The sequence below is a fragment of the Parasteatoda tepidariorum genome, chromosome 4 (genome assembly GCF_043381705.1).
Source record: "Parasteatoda tepidariorum isolate YZ-2023 chromosome 4, CAS_Ptep_4.0, whole genome shotgun sequence".
Classification (NCBI taxonomy): domain Eukaryota; kingdom Metazoa; phylum Arthropoda; class Arachnida; order Araneae; family Theridiidae; genus Parasteatoda; species Parasteatoda tepidariorum.
In genome coordinates this window covers 33,181,627-33,200,648 of record NC_092207.1, presented here as the reverse complement: position 1 = coordinate 33,200,648, position 19,022 = coordinate 33,181,627, and the positions used below count along the sequence as shown (strand labels likewise).

The following is a 19,022-nucleotide window of genomic DNA, read 5'->3' as shown; positions in this document are numbered from 1 at the left end:
ACTGGAATGACGAAAGCAATGTTGACTTCACTTTAATTCGTAATGAATTGAAGACAGAAGAAATGCATTTTACCTTAATACACACATCTGTAACAGTATCCGAAATCGGAAGTCATCAGTTGCAAGTTTGTTGATAATAGAAATTAAAAATTATTGAGGAATTTTTCTTCAAATGTTTAGCGTGTTCTGTTCCTGAAAGCTTTACTAATATTCTGGAGATTTTTTTCCAATTCTTCGGCCTTTTCCTTAGGGAAATTTTGTTTCTTATTTGTTGCTAAAAAATGGCGTCTGATTCTGTCAATGATTTGGATGGAACTAAATGAAAACGTGATAAATTAATGTCCGATGTTTACAGGCTCCCGCTAGACGGCGTACTCGAGCGTTGCGATCGCGAATAGCAGAGTAGAACAACAAAAATATAAGCTTTAAAATAGGGATACAAAAATATTTCATTGAATGAACTTTATGAATTAAGTTAACTTTATGTTGATAGCAACCAAAAAAAAAATAAAAAAATAAAGAGACACATGGAGAGAAAAATTGCTTCAAAAGTATCATACTTGTATGATATAAATATTTCTGGTAAAAAAGACAACATAATTCTGGTAATTAAAACAAAATATACTGTATTTAAACTATTTATATGATAATTTTACCGTTCCCTATATCGATGGTTTACCGGAAACTCTGGCTTTTAAAATTATAGTTCTTATTACCATACATTTAAAACAAATTTAAAACTGAAAAGTAAATTTAACTAAATAAATGTGTTTTATACAATGCTTTAAAGTATCACGATGAAATTACGAAAATGTTATTCAAAACTGTCACTCATTTTATCATTTATTTGGTAATTTTAACCTTTTTATATCTATGCCTCTTACCAAATAGAATGGTAATAATCCGTTTACATTTCCATGATTTATTAAAAAAAGGTGGTTTACTTAGTTAGATGATTTTTAATGACTTCTTTTTACTATATAGTTTTCAAATATAAAAGTGGTTCAGGATAGTCTGGCTGATAGGGCGTTGGACCCATGGCCGAGAAATCATGAGTTGAACCTCCTGCCGGCCTAAGACTCCCCGTGTACAAAATGGTGATAGATGCACGCTAAATCTATCGGGGTCACAAAGTCCCCATAACAAATCAATACCTCTGGGATAGAGGGACTGAATTATTTACATATATATGTGGGTTTATGTGTAAATACAGAAAAAACGGCTTAAAAACTCTTTTCAGTTTGAAAAACAGGTTGCACAATTTTACGAAAAACAGCAAGAATATATATCTAGTGTTACGGTAGGGTTCGAACTCACTACATTTACGCTTCGGAGAGGTTCGCGGAGCAGCAACACTGCATGGCGAGGTGCAAATAAAATAACCATATATTATTAGGGCCTCCATCGACGCAGAGTTTTGTCTTTCTGTCAAACACTCTGCAGTGTATATGTAGTAAGTTAAATATAGATGTGTTGTTTTTCTCATTTTTGCATTATCTGTTCTGCAATTTCACAAAAAAACAAGCACAAAAAAAAAGACTGATTTTAAAATTTCTGTACGAACATTTGAAAACTATCGCTTTATCGTTTCAAAATAATATTCTTAGTACAGAATCTTTTCAAATTACTATTCTTATGTTTTTAAAAATGTAAAGAAGTGAGACCTCAAATGTTCTTTTAGAAGCTTTGCTACCAGTTGCTTTAGTTTTTTTTAGGAAGCTGGTTTCTTAAATCTAAACCTTTATTCATTCACTGTCACTCATCCACGGTTACGCCTTGATTCGAACCCGCTTTCTCCGTTTTAAATAGCGTTTGGAGGAAAAACGAGATTGTAGTAAAAAAAATAAATTATATTCCAAGTATTTTATTTATTCATTTAGTGGATTCGAACTCGCGCATTTTATACGCTTACCCAAATGTTTTATTACTTATACATATGCATGCTTGTGTGCTTGCAACAAAGAACCATTTATTACAGGTCCTTGTTAAATTAAGAAACAAATTGCTCAAATTAGAGAAAGACATCACAAAGATGCATCTATTTTGTGGCGTTGAGATTACGCATTTGAACCCCACCGTGTTCCTAGGTATCTGTTTGTGATGGCTTTCTCTGTATTTCGACTTTCGAAGGACATATGAGCTCAGAAATCTGTGTATGTGTGCGTAACAATAAATAAATATAAATAAATCGTTTTATCTGGGTTGCGATGGGATTCGACCCCACTACGTTTTAATTTTAGGATACTTCGACAGCTTTGATGCGTAATAGTTAAGCTATTTATTAATGCATTTTTTAGGCATTTGTATAATTACAAGAATAATATATATATATATTTTTAAATATTTCTAAAGATTAGTAGATGTTAACTCATAACCGCATAAGGAAAAAAAATTAACAGTCGAGGAGCGAAATTAATATTTGTTTACTAAATAAAATAGAGGTTATCAAAAGAGTATTTTTACGTCATCTCAAAATATACTAGAGCTTTTAAAATTACCAACTTTTTGTTAAAATTATCAAATTTTACCATATTTACTACCAAATAGTATTGCAATAAAATATTTTTTTATTGTTAATTTTACCAAGAAGTAAACACCAAAGCGCTTCGGTAAAAATTACCGTGTTTCTTGATGCTCTCATAGAGCCAGAAGAGCTGTAAATGTTACCACATTCTGGTAGTTTTGATCGTATTTGATTGGATGGAAATTGATGTGGAAAAATTGAATACTACCAAGTGATTTTTCAGCCACCAAGAATACACCGACAACAACGGAAAATTGTGTTATACCATTATATATTTTTATGTTAAATAGAGATAATATAGAGAAATAAACTTGAGCGGAAAGGTTGTTCATCAAGGCAACAAAACGAAATGGACAATATATGAATGTAGTATTTTATATACCATTTGCAAAAATATTACTTTTTCTAAAATCGATTTAATCATATTCAAATATTGCATGTTTATCGAGTTTGAAATGTGATTTCAAAAACAAACATTTCACCAATTTTCGCGCCTAGCTTTCCTTTCTAATTAATCTTTCAAAAAAGTAAAAAGTGATAGCAAAATTACTCCTTATTAGTATTTTTAAAACTTTTATGAAATACATTTATGACAGAAATTTATTTACTACTATACTTATTTTGGAAAACTATTAGAAACCGTGCATATCTCTCTCTGTTCATTTTGATTTAAATGAAAATAAAAACTGTATGATTCCAGGTCCAAATAGTTTTACTGAATATTCGTATATTGGTTGTTATGAAATAATATGTGTGGTTAATTGATATCTAGCCATCAAATAATTGAGCTACCAATTTTTGCATTTTTAGAAAATCTCATGTCGTTTTAATACTTTCACAGTGATAAAAGGAATTCTCGTTTTTTTAAAAAAAATTTATTTTGTGTAAAGTGGTAAAGAGTAAATCATCAATAAACCATTCTAACAATATTTGAAGAAAATTAATTTAATCGTTACTATTACATTCATAAAATTCAAACTCAAAAGACGTTTTAGTGTATTTAAACTTTAATTGTATTTAGTGTATTGATATCTTTCTTTTTTAAGTACATTTAGTATATTTAATCTTTCAGTTCATTCATTTTATTAATCTTTTAGTTATGAATATTTTTAAAATAAAGTTTTAACTAAAATGTTAAATCTCCTACCATCTAAGATAATTTGAAAATTTTCAAATTTTTCAAGTATATCAAGGTAAATGAAATCCAATGCAATAAAAATACGAAACTATTGCAAGAAATATTGCTAATTTTTACAGATTTAAAAAATGTGTCGTACTTTTGCATCTGGTAATTTTGATAAGAAAAAAACCAAAAGGAACTTTAAAAAAATGTGAATAATTAAATTTTAATTAATTAGTTATTAACAGGTATTTATCAAAAGCGACAAATCACAATAACAATTGCTAAAATTATTATGTTTCTTTTTTCTTTACATATAACAGATTTAAGCATGAGTTAAACAGTCATGCCAAAAAATTCAAATATCACATTTTTGTTTATCATATGCACATTACTACAAACACTGCTTGTAGTATTTTTAATTTTTTTCTTTTATAGTTATAAGCATTATAGCATTAAGTGTTATTACTAATATTATCTTACATTTAAGCAATAAAATAAAATATCTGTTTCTCCTATAATTATTTTCAAAAACGTAAACAAAAACAAGGTTGTCAAAAGAATTTGCGAATTACCTAGTTTTTATAAAATCTAAATTCTTGCTGAAATTAAAAATCAATATCCGTGAAAATTTTAAATTATTATTTAATATCCACAAAAATTAGAGCTGTTCTTAATTTAAGATGCACGTTTCGTTCGGACTACGTTTAAAATAAAATACTGTTAAAGTTGCAATAAATAATGCGCAAATATCTTAACAAAAATAGCTGCAATTTGAAAAAAAAAAAAAAAAACCATATATTGACAGAACATATGATTGTAGTTGGTGGGGAAAAATGTAGTTAAAAGGAAAACAATTATAGTTTAACTTTATATGTTACTTTATTTAACTATTTGAATATGTTAAATGAAGTGTAATGCTTTGTAGAATTCATTTTTAATAGTATTTCTTAACTTAGTGTTTTTTTTAAATATTATTTATAAAAAAACATTTTAAGTTTCATTTCAATTACAAAATTTTTATGTTTTCAAGCACTTTTATTAAAATTTCGCGGAATCGAAATAAATCGCTATCATGAATCAAATTGAAATAACATTACCTTTTATACAAAATTCATGATTTTAATAAAATTAATATTACATTAAATTACATATTCAGTGTAGTGTAAATAAATTCCATGTTACACAACTGCTCATTTTTTTCTTTTTTTTATGATCTTTCTTGGCCATTATCTTGGGCTTTCAATATTAGTTTAAATCAATTTCTGACCCTTGTCAAGTCAAAATCTAGTTTTTAATGTCAAAAAGTTAGCAATGAAATATTATAATAAGGAAATAAATTTTAGCTTTAAAACTATCTTGATAAACTTTAATAGTTTGAAATGAGTTACTGTTTCACGGTTTATAAATTAGTGATTATATTTTTAGTTATTTTTTCCTTTAAAATTCAATATATATTTTTCTTAGAATATGTAAGATGTACTGTGTTTCCAATGCTCAAAAATACGATGAACTTTCAAACTTTAAGATATATTATATTCCCAGCCATTTAAGGTATATTAAGCAATTGGAAGATATATCATAATATTTTAAGATATATTATAACAAAGAGAAATTTTTTAGATGAGCTTGATGTAACTTTAATAGCTCAAAATACATACTTTTTTGTTTATAAATTATTAATTATATTTTCAGTTATATTTTAGTCTTATAATGCTCAAAAAAAGTTTTGCGTAGAATGTCTAAGATGCATTGCCTTTCCACATTCAAAAATACTATGTACTTTTAAACTTTAAGATATATTATATTCCCATCTAGGTATATTAAGCAATTGGAAGATATATCATAATATTTTAAGATATATTATAACAACGGGAATTTTTTTAGATGAGCTTGATTTAACTTTAATAGCTCAAAATAAATACTTTTTTGTTTATAAATTAATAACTATATTTTCAGTCATATTTTTGTCTTATAGTGCTTAAAAAAATTTTGCTTAAAATATCTAAGATGTTCCTAAGGCCTTTCCACATTCAAAAATGCTATGTACTTTTAAACTTTAAGATTTGTTAAATGTTAACTATTTCAGATATGATGTACTTACAACAATTTAAGATATAATATACTTATCGCTATTTAAGATATAGTTTATTACAAACTATTTAAGATATGGTGTACTTCCATTGTGTAAGACAGATAAGTATTTGTGACAAAATAAAAACAAATTATTCAATTCAAAAATATTTTTTTTATTTATGAACAATAAGAAACATAAACTGTGATCAGGTGCAACATATCTCCTGTACATAAATAAGACGGATCAACATTCGTATGGAAATAATTCCAATTGCCTATACATAAATAAGACAGATCAACATTTGTATGGAAGTAATTCCAATTGCCTGGAGAATAGGTCTATTAATAGAACAGATAACAAGTAACATGATTCTCAAAAACAGGTTATTCATTAACATTGTAAATTTCGAATTATAGGCACACAAGTTTGAAATTGGTTGGCTGTCAATTTTGTTCATTCTGAAAAACATTTCATTCGAACAAAATTTGTCCACAAAGGCACGATTAATAATATTCTTACATACATATTGATTTGCAAATACATATATATTTATTATTATATATACTTGCAAAAGATATTGAAGGTACTTGTGAATTTGTGCACTAAAAGCTGAAAAGTGTTTTTTTTTCCCTTAAAAAAAATTGAAGTATGCAAGAAAAGAAATTTAATAGGTTCCATAAGATTATGTTTCGCTAGTTAAAAATTTAATTTCCAAAAAATGGCTGAATTTTAATAAAAAAATACTTCAAAACATTCTTAATTTTATATTATTAAATAATTTATAAATAAAGCAAATTTAGGTTGCTTAATAGCTTACAGCAACTCCGGCAGGCATTTAAAAAACATGTCAAATTTCTGCAATTTAAGATGTAAGTAAATAGGAAAGTCATATTTACTTCTTAAAACTGAAATCGCATGAAACCTATTGAAATAATTTCAGAGATAGGGGGAAAAGATATTATAGTTAAAGGAAATGCTGCAGAATTCAAAGAATGACTACAAATATTAGTTTTCTAAAGTCTAACTTAAAATGACTAAATGTACGTGGCTTAGTGCTTTACGTGAACTGCATAAATATATGCAGTTGTAGAATTATTAATGGCACGGCACGGGTTGAATTCACTTTAAGATTGTTTATAAAAAACAATAATATTCAAAAAGGACAAAACAAACATGAACTAATATACAAGAATTGACTAGTGTTATAATAGAATTTTCACTCCAATGGAGCATATATATACTATATAATATTATATACAAGATTTTCTATTTAATACTACATTTAGTTCATATAATTTGCCAAAAGGAACAAAAAATGGCACATTATACTGTGCATTAAAATCATACAAAATATATATTTTCTCTTATTCTTTTTTTTTTCTTTAAAAAAATATTTCTCTTTTGTACATTTTAGGAAATGAGGTATTTTTTTTATATTTATACATAATAAAATGGAATGTAAGTTTTTTTTTCTTCCTCTTTCAAATTTAATTTGACACAGATTAATCTGTGTTGGTAACAATTAAGCCATGGAATATTTTAGAATATTACTAAAAATGGCCAACTCAAAAAAGCATGCACAAAAAAAAAAATTATAACTAACGAGAAATAGAATTAAATTCATTAAAAATAAAGTAATTAATTTAAAATTTTTAAATTACGTAACTTCTTTTGAAATATTCATGATAAAATTTGGAGTCCGGGTTTTTTTTAAACTCGCAGAGATGAAAATAGTTTTGCTGTAAATTGCGAGGATATTTATTACCTAAGCAGAAAGATGTAAATTTTTAAGTTATTACATCGAATATATGACTAAAAATTTTATTCCAGACCCTGGTCCAAATTAATTTTTTTTTCTCCCTAAAATAAAACGCCTTCTTATGGCTGATCTTTGACTTTGAAAATAAACGAAAGTTCGATGTTTTTTAATGGTGGGATAATCTTATAAATTATGATTAAAAATAACCATCCATCAAGATATCTATCACTGTTTAGGAAGACTTGAAATAGGGGGGGGGAGGCTAAGTTTACAATCGCCAGGTGGACAACTAGAAGATGATAAAATTTTCTGAAAGAATCCAGTTGATCTAGGTCACTGTGCTCGAAATGAGCGAAGAACTTGAACCGCTGGAGGAAAATCTTAATTGGAAAGGGAAAGAGAGTCAAAGACAACAAGTCGTTGATTGAACCTTGAACCACCTTATTGAAAAAATTCCTGGGCAACAGGTGCAAGGTGAAGTGGTGACGCCTTGCAGACCACAAACAACACATCAACGACCTTCCGGTTTTTAAAAAACCCGAACAGGTGGGCTGTTTCGTCCAAATGGCGAAAGTATCAACTCTGACTACTTTTTGGAAGACTTTGAATTCTTAACCTTTATTAAAAAAATATTTAAATATATACTTCGATACTACAATTTGTATTTTTTTTACGTGCAAAAAAATATTTTTCAAATAAAGGATTCGTTCAGGTTTTGAATTACTTATGCTAGTCTAGTATTCATTTACAAATATTTTTATATTATATTCCTTCGAGGAAAAAAATACTCACAAATAAAGGATTTGCTCCAAGTTACTTTTAAAAATATATTTCGTAAACTTCGTGTAAATAATTAAGAAAAAATAGTGAACTTACAGATGATAAGAAGGAAAAAAAAATATGATGAATTAACTTTGCATTTTATAAATAAAAATCGAAGATTCTAATAAGGAAAACGTTAACATCACGCGTCTGACTTTAATAAAGGCAAACATTATAAATTTTATACATTAAAAAAAAAGGTTGATTTCATTTTCGCAAATTAAAAAAAAAAGAAAAAAAAAAAGAACATTTTATGTTCACAAAATAGAATTAAAAATTGGGAATAAAAATTATTGTGATTTTAACAAAGGAAATCAGTTAATTTTAAATTAGGTCTGATAAGATAGGAAAAAATAAAACAAACTTGTTTGAATTTCTTTCTTTTTAATAGGACGGATTTTTCAAGTAAAAAGAAAAATATTTCTTTCCAAATATTTTTTTTTAAGAATTTGATACATTATAAATAAGGAAAGGGATTTTGTATCTCAATCAAAAGACTAGCTAGATCTCATATTTGATAAATATATCTATTTGCATACAAATCTTTCAGTCTCATATCAATCATAATTCTTTTATGCCAAAAACAATATATAATTTTCATAAATGTATTGAAAATATTCAATACACCACACATAAATATATCTTCTCTTTTTCATTCGCCAAAACATGAAGCATTTAAACAGAAGCCGTAAAACGGTCTATCATGAAAAATTAAACTTTAAAAAAAAAAAATTCTCATGACTTCTATTTAAAAACTCATTTTAGACCATAAACATTCAAATATGAATTACAAATTTATAAAATGTAGCTCTCACTAAGCGCTAAAGTTTATAAAACCTTTTGGCCTCCATAGTTAAATAATTTTAAATGTCTTTTTTTGTTCTACATGCTACTGAACTTGTTGTTGGTTGGCAATCGCGCCTGCGCAGCCTCCATCTTCGTGTTTGAGCAATAACGACATTCGTGAAAAAGTTTTGCTGCAAGTTTTGCACCTGTACTTTTTTACCTCTGAATGAGTCTGCAGATGTGCTCTGAGGTTGGATCTATCAGCAAAAGCTCTACTGCAATGAGGGCATGAAAAGGGTTTTTCACCAGTGTGAGTCCTGATATGTCCTTGCAACAGCCAAGGTCGGGAGAAGGCTTTACCGCACAACTTGCACTTGCAGGGCAAGGTGTGCGTTCTGATGTGCATTTTAAGGGCACCCAAAGATACGTAGACTTTATCGCAGTATTTACAGTTGAAAGACTTCTTAGCCTGAGTAGCACAGTGCATCAATCGATGCTTCGAGAGTCCACTATAAGTAGAATAGCTCTTATTGCAGTCAGGGCATTGGTATCTGGTCGAGGCTGCCTTAGCTGCTGCTTCACCGTCTTCGGAGCTTGGACTAGGAGAAGATGCCAGACCTGAATCCTGACCATCAGAATACAACTCAGGATAGATTGCGCCAGGAGAGGGGCTGTTAGAAGCTGTTACTCGATGTACAATCTCGTACCTTTCTCTAGAAGGAGAATATCTGTCCCAGTTGGGTGATGTTGAACCCAAAGGTACTAGAGGAGGAGGCACCATGGGTGGTTGGTTGACCATATAGTTGCCATTGTAAGGGTAAATTTCAGGTGTTCTGGAGGGATAACCATAGTAATTGAAAGGCAAATAAGGTGGTAAGACTTGTCGTTGCCAGTTGGATTTGGAAGCAGCTATTTCCTCCATTGTTTTTGGAGTGGGCTTGATAGGCTTTGGTGCGACTAGGGCTGCAGGAGGGTGCGGTGACAAGCTCATTGTTGACCTCGGTGATATTGTACCTCGGTTCTCACTATCACTTGAGTTCTCGTCCATATTCTTGGGCTTCATGCTTAAATCGTAAGGTCCTTTTGCATCTACAAAAGAAGAAAAAATCGTTATGAGCTTTTTTTGTATTTACAACATAAATATTCATTGCATCAGTGAAAACTTTTTATACGTTTATTTCATCATAAAATGTAGTTTAATTAGAAAAATTGTCTATGGGATGCCTTTAGCCATATATTAATTATGACTGTCACAATTTATTTGCTAAATTTCGTGTCATGCATAATAGAAATCAGATACATAGTAGGAAAAAAAATTATTTTAGCTATTATGAGATTTCTACTACTATTTGAAAATGCTATGAAAAAGGTTTTTTTACTGCTTGTGTAAAAGGAAGGGGAAAACCGAAAAAAAAAAGGTACTCAAACTAAACTAATTCCGCCACCTGTTTTGCCCGAGACTTAACCTCAAGGTTAGACATGTCTGGTTGCTTGGTGTCAGAAAGAAGGGAGAAATTTTTTGAAAAAAAAAATTAGAAGTAAGAAAACGTACTACTCGAAAGCCTACCAGCACCAGTCTTTCCTGGCTTTTCAGTCAGTAGAGCAGGAAGCTAAAGGGTCTCCCCATCCCATTTCCCAAGGTGTGGTTCATTCACTTGACCCCCGTTTCCTTTTCTCGGCACCTTGGAGATTCCCGCAGAGGTCATGCTTTTTAGTAAAATTCCGGTGGAATCTCCAGAAAACACCTGATCCCCGGTCGGAAACAGGCTTCCGTCGACCTGAAGGAAGTCAGGGAATGTGACAACACTTGCCCTCCCCTCATCGTGCATCCATGTTGAAATATGGGAAAACAAGTCTTTGGATGCTGCAGGTTACCCTTGATTGTTAAGAAATGGGTAAATCTCATGCAACAGGTACTCGTCGAATACTGGCTAGGACTGATATTTATCACAGAGTTCTTTTTTTCACACTGGAAAATAACTATTTTTTCTAAACGATTATTTTACTATTTTTAAAAACAAATTATTTCATTTTACTCTTTTTTCGTATTTTATAAGAACATATTGTTCATTTAACAAATATTTACTATTTTATAACTATACATTATTAACCTTGGTCATTTTTTGAGGCACTATTAGAAGAGATTATTCCATTTATAAATTCTTTTCCTTTATTATCTGAACAAATTATTAAAACTAACAATCATTTTCAATTTTATGAGTTCAAATGATTTCACTTTTCCTCTAATTACTTTCACACTTTAATAGAATATATTGTTTCAACTAAATGAATTATTTCGCCTTATAGGAACTTAATAATTATTACTAAATTTTAAAAATACACTGATTCATTAAAAAAAAGTAAATATTAAAAACAATTTAAATGCGTGCAAGATAGAACTTCTATAGCTGCCAACACAATACATGAGGCAAACATGTCTTATATTGCATGGAAAAAAATTTATAACTTTAAATCTTAACTAATAAATGAATTATTTAAGAAATAGAGTAATTTTAATAATTTAAATTTTTTTTATTTAAATAATAAATAAAAATAATCGCTGAAACTTATTTGTTATTGTACTCATGCTTGTGATCATGCTTCTAATCAATATATGGAATGATTAGAAGAAGGATTTATAAATTACGATTATTGCATTTAACGGTTTGCTTCACACTTCACAAGTGCAAACTATTTTGAAAAATGACTCACGATTTTTCATTATTTTTATTTATTTCCATTTGAATATAAAAATATTTTTTACTTTTAATAAAACACTTTCGTTTTGAAAGATCCAGGTAAAGCAAATTCTTATATAAGGAAATAGGAATATACGGAGTAGTTATTACTTTAGCAAAAAATTGGTGATTCTTTAATTGAAATAACTTTTTTTTCTGATTTATTTATAAAAGCTAAAATTGCTCACCCTTTTCTTTTTTAATATAAAAAAGCTTTTTTAAGTGATTTAAACAGATTGGATTATTAGAAAACTGTACTTAAAAATTGAAAATGATAATGAAGAATATCGTAAGCATCTCTTGCTAAAATCCAATCTAGGATAAATTTTAAGAACGATGCACATTTCTCACCCAAATTATGGTTATCAATTACCATTATTTTGTTATTTATGTTTATAAGCATAAATTGATATGGGATAATTGAAATGAATTTTGATAAATGAAAAACAAATTTTTGATAATATCCAAAACGAGATTCTGTTTTCAAAAAAACGAAAATTGTGGTAGTAAAGAGATTTCATTATTTTCATCGATCCTATGCGACATCAATGCCCCTATTTCGTGAACATGTCAATTTGTAAAGAAATAAAGAGTGGTAACTTATTTATTTCATTCTTAGTATTTATTTTTCAAAATAAAGACGTTCATGTTTACTATAACATATTTATCTTTAAAATATCTTTAAATCGATCTGAATAAGTCGGCGATTGTGGCTTTTTTTTTCAAATCTAAAGCTAGTAATAGAAAATATCAATTTCGTTCAAGACACGTTTTTATAAAGGCAGCTTTCTTGTCAATAAAAAAAGTTTCATTTTTATAATATTTGTAGGGTATGAATTAAACAAAACGTAATATGTTTGCAATGAACAAAAATTAAATATGGATCTGTAAACATGCATATGATTCATTTTTGTTTTTTAGTGGTAGCTAACAAAAGATTTTCGCAGATCCCTTTAAATGACAGCATTTAATACATGACAACAGTACACAAATTTGGTTATTAATAAGTTATTTATTTTTTTACTTAATAAAATTTTAAGTTTCGTTAACATAATTTAAACATGCATGCTATAAGAATTGAAAGTATCTTACAATAAATAAATCCTTTAACTTATTAATATAAATGAAGCAAATAGTTTCGAACATTTTTAAATAACACGAGTCCCATGAAATTTATGAAAACGACAATGATATTTTAAGAATCTATAGCAAGCAATAGTACTTCACCAAACTTTATATTTTATGAAGTCATAATCTTACTCTGAACAAGTTATATTAAACTATTTTTCCAAATTTATGCATGCACAATTTAATGAAGGATTGAAAAAAAAAAGCCATTCTTTTATTAAATGAAATAATACGTATGCTTGATTGAGGGGGAAATGCTGTATTCTCGAAAATAAAGAAAATCATTTCACATAAATATATATAATCCTTACCTTCTAAAAAAAATCTCATCAATCAAAATATCTTTTATAAAACGTAAGTAAATAAAGTCTGTGAACTTCGGATATTAAAACATCAAAAGAGTCGAAGCGATTAACATGTATAAAAATCAATTGTTTAAGAAACGAAGTCTCTTCTTTCCTGCCTCAAAGGAATAATCAAACTAAGTTCTAAAACTGCTTAATTACTGATATCAAAAATATTGTATAAAGTTAAAGAATAGTTGTTAAAAAACTTTATCTTTACGTTGTTTTCTGATAACATGAGAAAATACATAACGATATTTAAAATGTCAAACAACTGAGGGTACTTTTTTACTTGCGAATTTATTGGGGGAAAAACATATTACTGTTTTGCTTCCTTTAATAATTTTTAAAACAAAGAAAAAAGTAACTGATAAGTTGTGAAGGAAACGAAAGAAATTTTAAATTTATTTCTACTTAAAAATTCAAATTTGTATGCAACCATTTTTGATTTTTTTTGTTGTTGTTTGTTTACAATCGAGATATAATAGCGTATTACATCAAAAATATATTATTAAAACCTTATTGTATTAAACAATTCCTTTGATGTTAAGTGTCATATAGAATAAAATTTATTATTCAAAAATCTTATGGCATCCAAGTCTTTGTTTCACAATCTAATATTATTTTGCATGTTATTTAATAATTGTGAACTTATAGATAAAATGAAGCTAATCATTAAGTTTAAGTCTCATAACTAGGATTATTTGAATTGAGAGGGGATAACAATTAAACCAAAAGAACTTTTTTTGAGAATTCCACCCGTGTTTGTTATTAGGACTTAAGAGTGCCTCTTTAAATTGTTTATTCACTGTGGTGTGGTTAATATAACTTCAAATCTAATTATTGAACTAAAAATGAAACGATAAAAAATAAATAGTTCTCTGTCTCTTTGAATAATTCAAAAATATTAATTCGGTGTGTTGGCAGTAAGCAATAGCATCAGCAAGAGACAAGCAATATTATAAAAAGCATCACTTGAAATAGATCTAAAATTATTATCAGTGATTGCAATGAAAAATCAATGTGGTCAATTGAACTATTCGTGCAATTCTTATAAAATTAACCAAATTCTCATTAAGACTAAATCAACATTTTTGATTCTAAAAAACTCAAGAGGAAAATTTTTTAGGGTTTTAGAAAAAAGGTTTTTATATGATATTTAATGTTTTTAACTTGTAAAGGACAATACATCTTTTGAAAGAATATCCTGAAGGCTGTGTACCCATAGAACTATCTTTCAATTTGTTTTAAAATTGCACTAGGTTTTTTAATGCCTCTGTAATAAATTTAATTAAAAAAATCTTAAAAGATTCCGAAAAGGAAAATTATATTATGATACTTATATTTATGAAAGTTAAAAAATCTAACAAAAACGGAATTAAACAAGGATGTCTCCATGAAATGGAAAAATTAAGTGATGATGTATGGAAAAGGAAAATAATATAGATGATAGATCTATGAAAAGAAAAATTAAGAGATGATAGATCTATGAAAAGGAAAATTAAGAGATGATAGATACATGAAAAGGAAAATTAAGAGATGATAGATATATGAAAAGTAAAGATAAAAATTATTTACCTGGTGAAACAATTGTAAGAGGTGTAAAATGCGATTGGAATCGCGAAGTATCCAAATCATCGTTCGAATCCTCATCAGTCCACACAGTTTTGGATAAAGATGTTCCATTCCGAGCACACTGTTGTTTCTTCTTGATCAAAAAAGCACGTGGCATGATGGCACTAATAAATAACAATAATAAAATAAAAAAATCCGAAACCGATCTTTTAAACTAAATCTAAACTCGCGAGTAAAAACATTCGATTTAGGGTGGAACACGGCAGAGCTAGTTTTCTATCCTCATCAAGCTCTGTTGGAACAGTTTCTGAGTCCACAACTTCGGATGCAGACACTTTTCAAGGCTCCTATGGGGCAGGTGGGCCTTTCCACCAATAGAGATCGAGGGGTTCGGAAGTTGCATCCCCCTCTTTTTTATATAATTTCTTCCCCTTTTTTCCAGATCAGATACTAAGGGGGGGGGTCAATTCGCGGTGTCATCTGGCATCAGTGAGCGTCGGCAAATGAAATCGGGGAGGGGGTGAGGAGCAGTGGCACGTGCGAGAGATAGACCCTGGTTGTCGGATACAGGTGTCGTTTGGTGCCCCCTTCCTCCCTTTTCTTGATGGAGGGGGACATTTTTAGCCCCCTCCCACTTTTCCATCTTGTTAACTGCATTTACTTATTACATCATTTAGTATTATTTTTACAATTCTCTTTTATTTTTGTGTTTTTATTCATAACTTAATTTTTTTAGATCTTATTTCATTCATTTCATTTTTTTTAGATCTTATTTCATAATGTTGCATTATTTTGAATGTAATACAATTCTCTTTTATTTTTTTTGTGTTTTTATTCATTACTTTATTTTTCTTAATATTATTTCATCATTTCTGCACATAATTTAGTTTTACTTTGAATGTGTTGCAATTCTCTTCTATTTTTTGTGTTTTTAATCATTACTCAATTTTTTTTAATCTTATTTCATCAATGAGACATTGCAATAATGATGTTTTTTTGTAAAGTTATGAGGCTTCTATCCAAACAAATTACTACAAGATACTTTTTTCGTTTTCAGGTGCGTACCTAGTATAACTGAACGATATGTACATATTTTATTATTTTTAATGGGTCTAAACATGTTTCAGTTCAGTAAAAAATTATATTTAAAGAATTCTTATAAATTAATAAATTTTATTAAAAAAATAATTTCGTTGAAGGTACAAGTGCACAAAAATGAAGAATTTTTTATTTTATTTTATACAAACTAAACTTATAAAAATTAAAAAAATCCTTAAAAAATAAAAATTTGAATATTTTTAGTGTTTTTATTTTAATATACAAAATGATGTAAAATAATATAAACATGTAATATTAAATATAGAATAACATTTAATAAAAACAAATTCTAATTTTTTTTCTCTCTTTTTTTAAAAAATAAAATCAATTTTTTTTAAATCATGTTATTAGTTGTTTCATATACAATTCAAAATGCTTTATAAATGCTATATTTATTAAAATAATTACTCTAGAAAAAGTTTTTTATATAAGTTTTATCAATTCAGTGCAAGATGTTTTATAAATCTGCACAATGTATTTGAAATGTAAATTTTTTTGAATTGTTTTATTATTTATTTAATACATATAATTCAATAGTTTTGTGAATGTAATATTTAACATAATGAGCAATTCGTGAATCTTTCTCTTAATTATTTCATAAATTCAATTTAACATGTTTTTGTGACTTATAATGAATTAATAACAATTAATGTGAATTTATTTATTAAAGTAAACATTTCTTGAATTGTATAGTTGCAAAAGTTATGAAACAATTTTTTTTTAAATGTTGATTCATTTAGCTGTAAACTTACACTTTCTACTGAAATTAAAAGCAATATACCCATTTAGAATTCGAATTTGTATTAAAGTACGATGGGGAAAAAAAAAACTTACCAACCTGAATTATTTTTGATCTAATGATCGGATCTTCACTTTCTAGGACTAAATCTAATGGTCAATCTTAATCTCAATCTTAATTATCATTTTGAGTGACCTCAAATATGCTAATTAATAAGTGTAGACGACATTTGAAGTTACGAAATCAGACGGAAAAAACGGACTTTCTCTGAATAGACATACTTTTTTTTCGACCAATTTTTATTTCTGATCTCCTAAATATAAGGGGTAGTCGTAGTCTGAAAAATATGGGCCCCATAGTTTAATTAGAAGAGAAATACAAAGTTTGGATACCTTAATGAAATTTAACTTTTCTACCGTATTTGTTCAAATTTTGTATTTTGTCATGTAAAATTACATACTTTAAAATGATGTAAAAATTTTTAAAATTTCAATATTCAAAACTTTTTTCAACTATTATTAAATAAAATAATAGAAAATAATAAATATTTACTAAAATGTATTTTTTTCAAGGAATTATCTTTGGAAAAACGAATTGTGTGCAATTTTTTTTAAATTCGCTTAAAAAGTTCTCGAGGTATATTGAAATACGCAAAAAGTAAAATTAACATTAAGGGATCTTAACTTCGGAGCGTTCTCCTGACCAAACTATTGAGACCATATTTCCCAGATTGCCGTTGCTCCCTATATTCTGGGGATCGAAAATCCAAATCCGTCGAAAAAAGAGATATGTTCATTCAGAGAAAGTACGTTTTTGTGTCTGATTTCGTAACTTAAAATATTGTTTGTACTTATTAATTAATGTAACATAGATCACCCTTTTGACCGATTAAGATTGAGCCCGAGAACGTGAAAATCCGATCATTAGATCACAAGTTATTCAGGGTGGTCCATTTTTTTTCTGGTGCATTGTATATTATGTTTTGTAACTACAACATAAAAATGAAAGTTAACTATCGAAAATACAACATGAATAAACATTTTTTTTTTTTAACCTGCACGTGATGTTAATATGTATAGTTTCATAATTGCAAAAATTCATGTCATTTAACTTCAAATTAAAAATTAACTGACAATAAGACAATATGAAAAAAAAATTGTTGCAAAGTGTTTTATTAGAGCAAAAATTATTGTAGATCAGCATAAAAATAAAATTGTCAAAGAAAAAAAAATCTAAACATGTTTTTTTTTCTTTCTAAGTTTACAAATTTATTGTAAAGTTAATAAGTACAGTTTTATATGAGGAAACATGATTGCCTATCAACATTAAATTAAAAGCTAATTTACAAAAAGATAATCTGAATACAATTTTTTATTACTTACAAATTTGCCGTAATATTAATATGTGCAAAAATTTTCGTTCCCTCTCTTTCTTCCCCCCTAGTGAATGTTTTTCGATAGGGTTTTGTTAAAAGGAAGGAGGTATTTCATAGGATATCCTACCACCATAGTGGCACACCGTTTGTTTTACCCCAATGCTTCTCCGACAGGAAACGTACGTTAAAATCCGGGTAAAGCTCGCATTTCCTCAATCGAATAATTCAGCATTGGGGGTTTTTGTGGTTTGTTGCCAATTCATTCTATCCCCTTCCCCCCTGATCGTATAACTTATGTAGAGGGAAAAGTGACGATATCTGTGTTAAATGAATTTTTTTTAAATGTTACTATGTTTCGAAAATATGTTGAAAATTCAAAGATATTAATTAACAGAAAGATATTTATTTTGAGTGATCGAAAATTAAAAATAGAATATTTCAGACGGAATAAGAATTCGAATGAAGAGGTGCATATTAAATGCTTGAGCTACAACTACTTAAAATAAAGTTTACAAAAATATAAAAACGTGGTCCTTTATTTGTGGTATTTTACAGTAGTGCTACTCATCTAAAGCATTAATTTCTGAATAAATTTCATAAAGCAGACATTATTTAGAGCGTTAAAGCAACTTAATAAGCAGGTACTGATATTACTAAAATAAAACTAGACAACCTGAATGTAATCAAGTTACTAATGCGTAATAAGTATCTAGGAACTCTGTCCTTTATATGTGGTACTTTACACCAGTGTTCCCCAATCCCCCCGTCTGCGAACCGGTACTGGTCCGTGGATCAAATGGTACAGGGCCGCCAATGTTATTAAAACTGAATTTAAATTCCTAGGTTTATACCTAAAATTAAAAATATCTGTGTTCCATTAATGAAACTGTCTCATTGCAAAGAAACAAGCTCAAGGTTCTCATTAATTTAACGTTCT

At 28.2% G+C, this 19,022-nt stretch overlaps 1 protein-coding gene across 1 annotated transcript; it reads right to left on the bottom strand.

Annotated features, from left to right (window-relative positions):
• Positions 1-8,167: 8,167 nt before the first annotated feature.
• On the bottom strand, positions 8,168-15,193 carry LOC107456826 (zinc finger protein SNAI2). Its single transcript, XM_016074786.3, has 2 exons — positions 14,877-15,193; positions 8,168-10,177 (listed from the first exon to the last, which is right to left on the bottom strand). Exons 1-2 carry the CDS (start codon positions 15,028-15,030, stop codon positions 9,192-9,194), a joined length of 1,140 nt encoding a protein of 379 aa, XP_015930272.1. The 5' UTR covers positions 15,031-15,193; the 3' UTR covers positions 8,168-9,191.
• Positions 15,194-19,022: the final 3,829 nt, after the last annotated feature.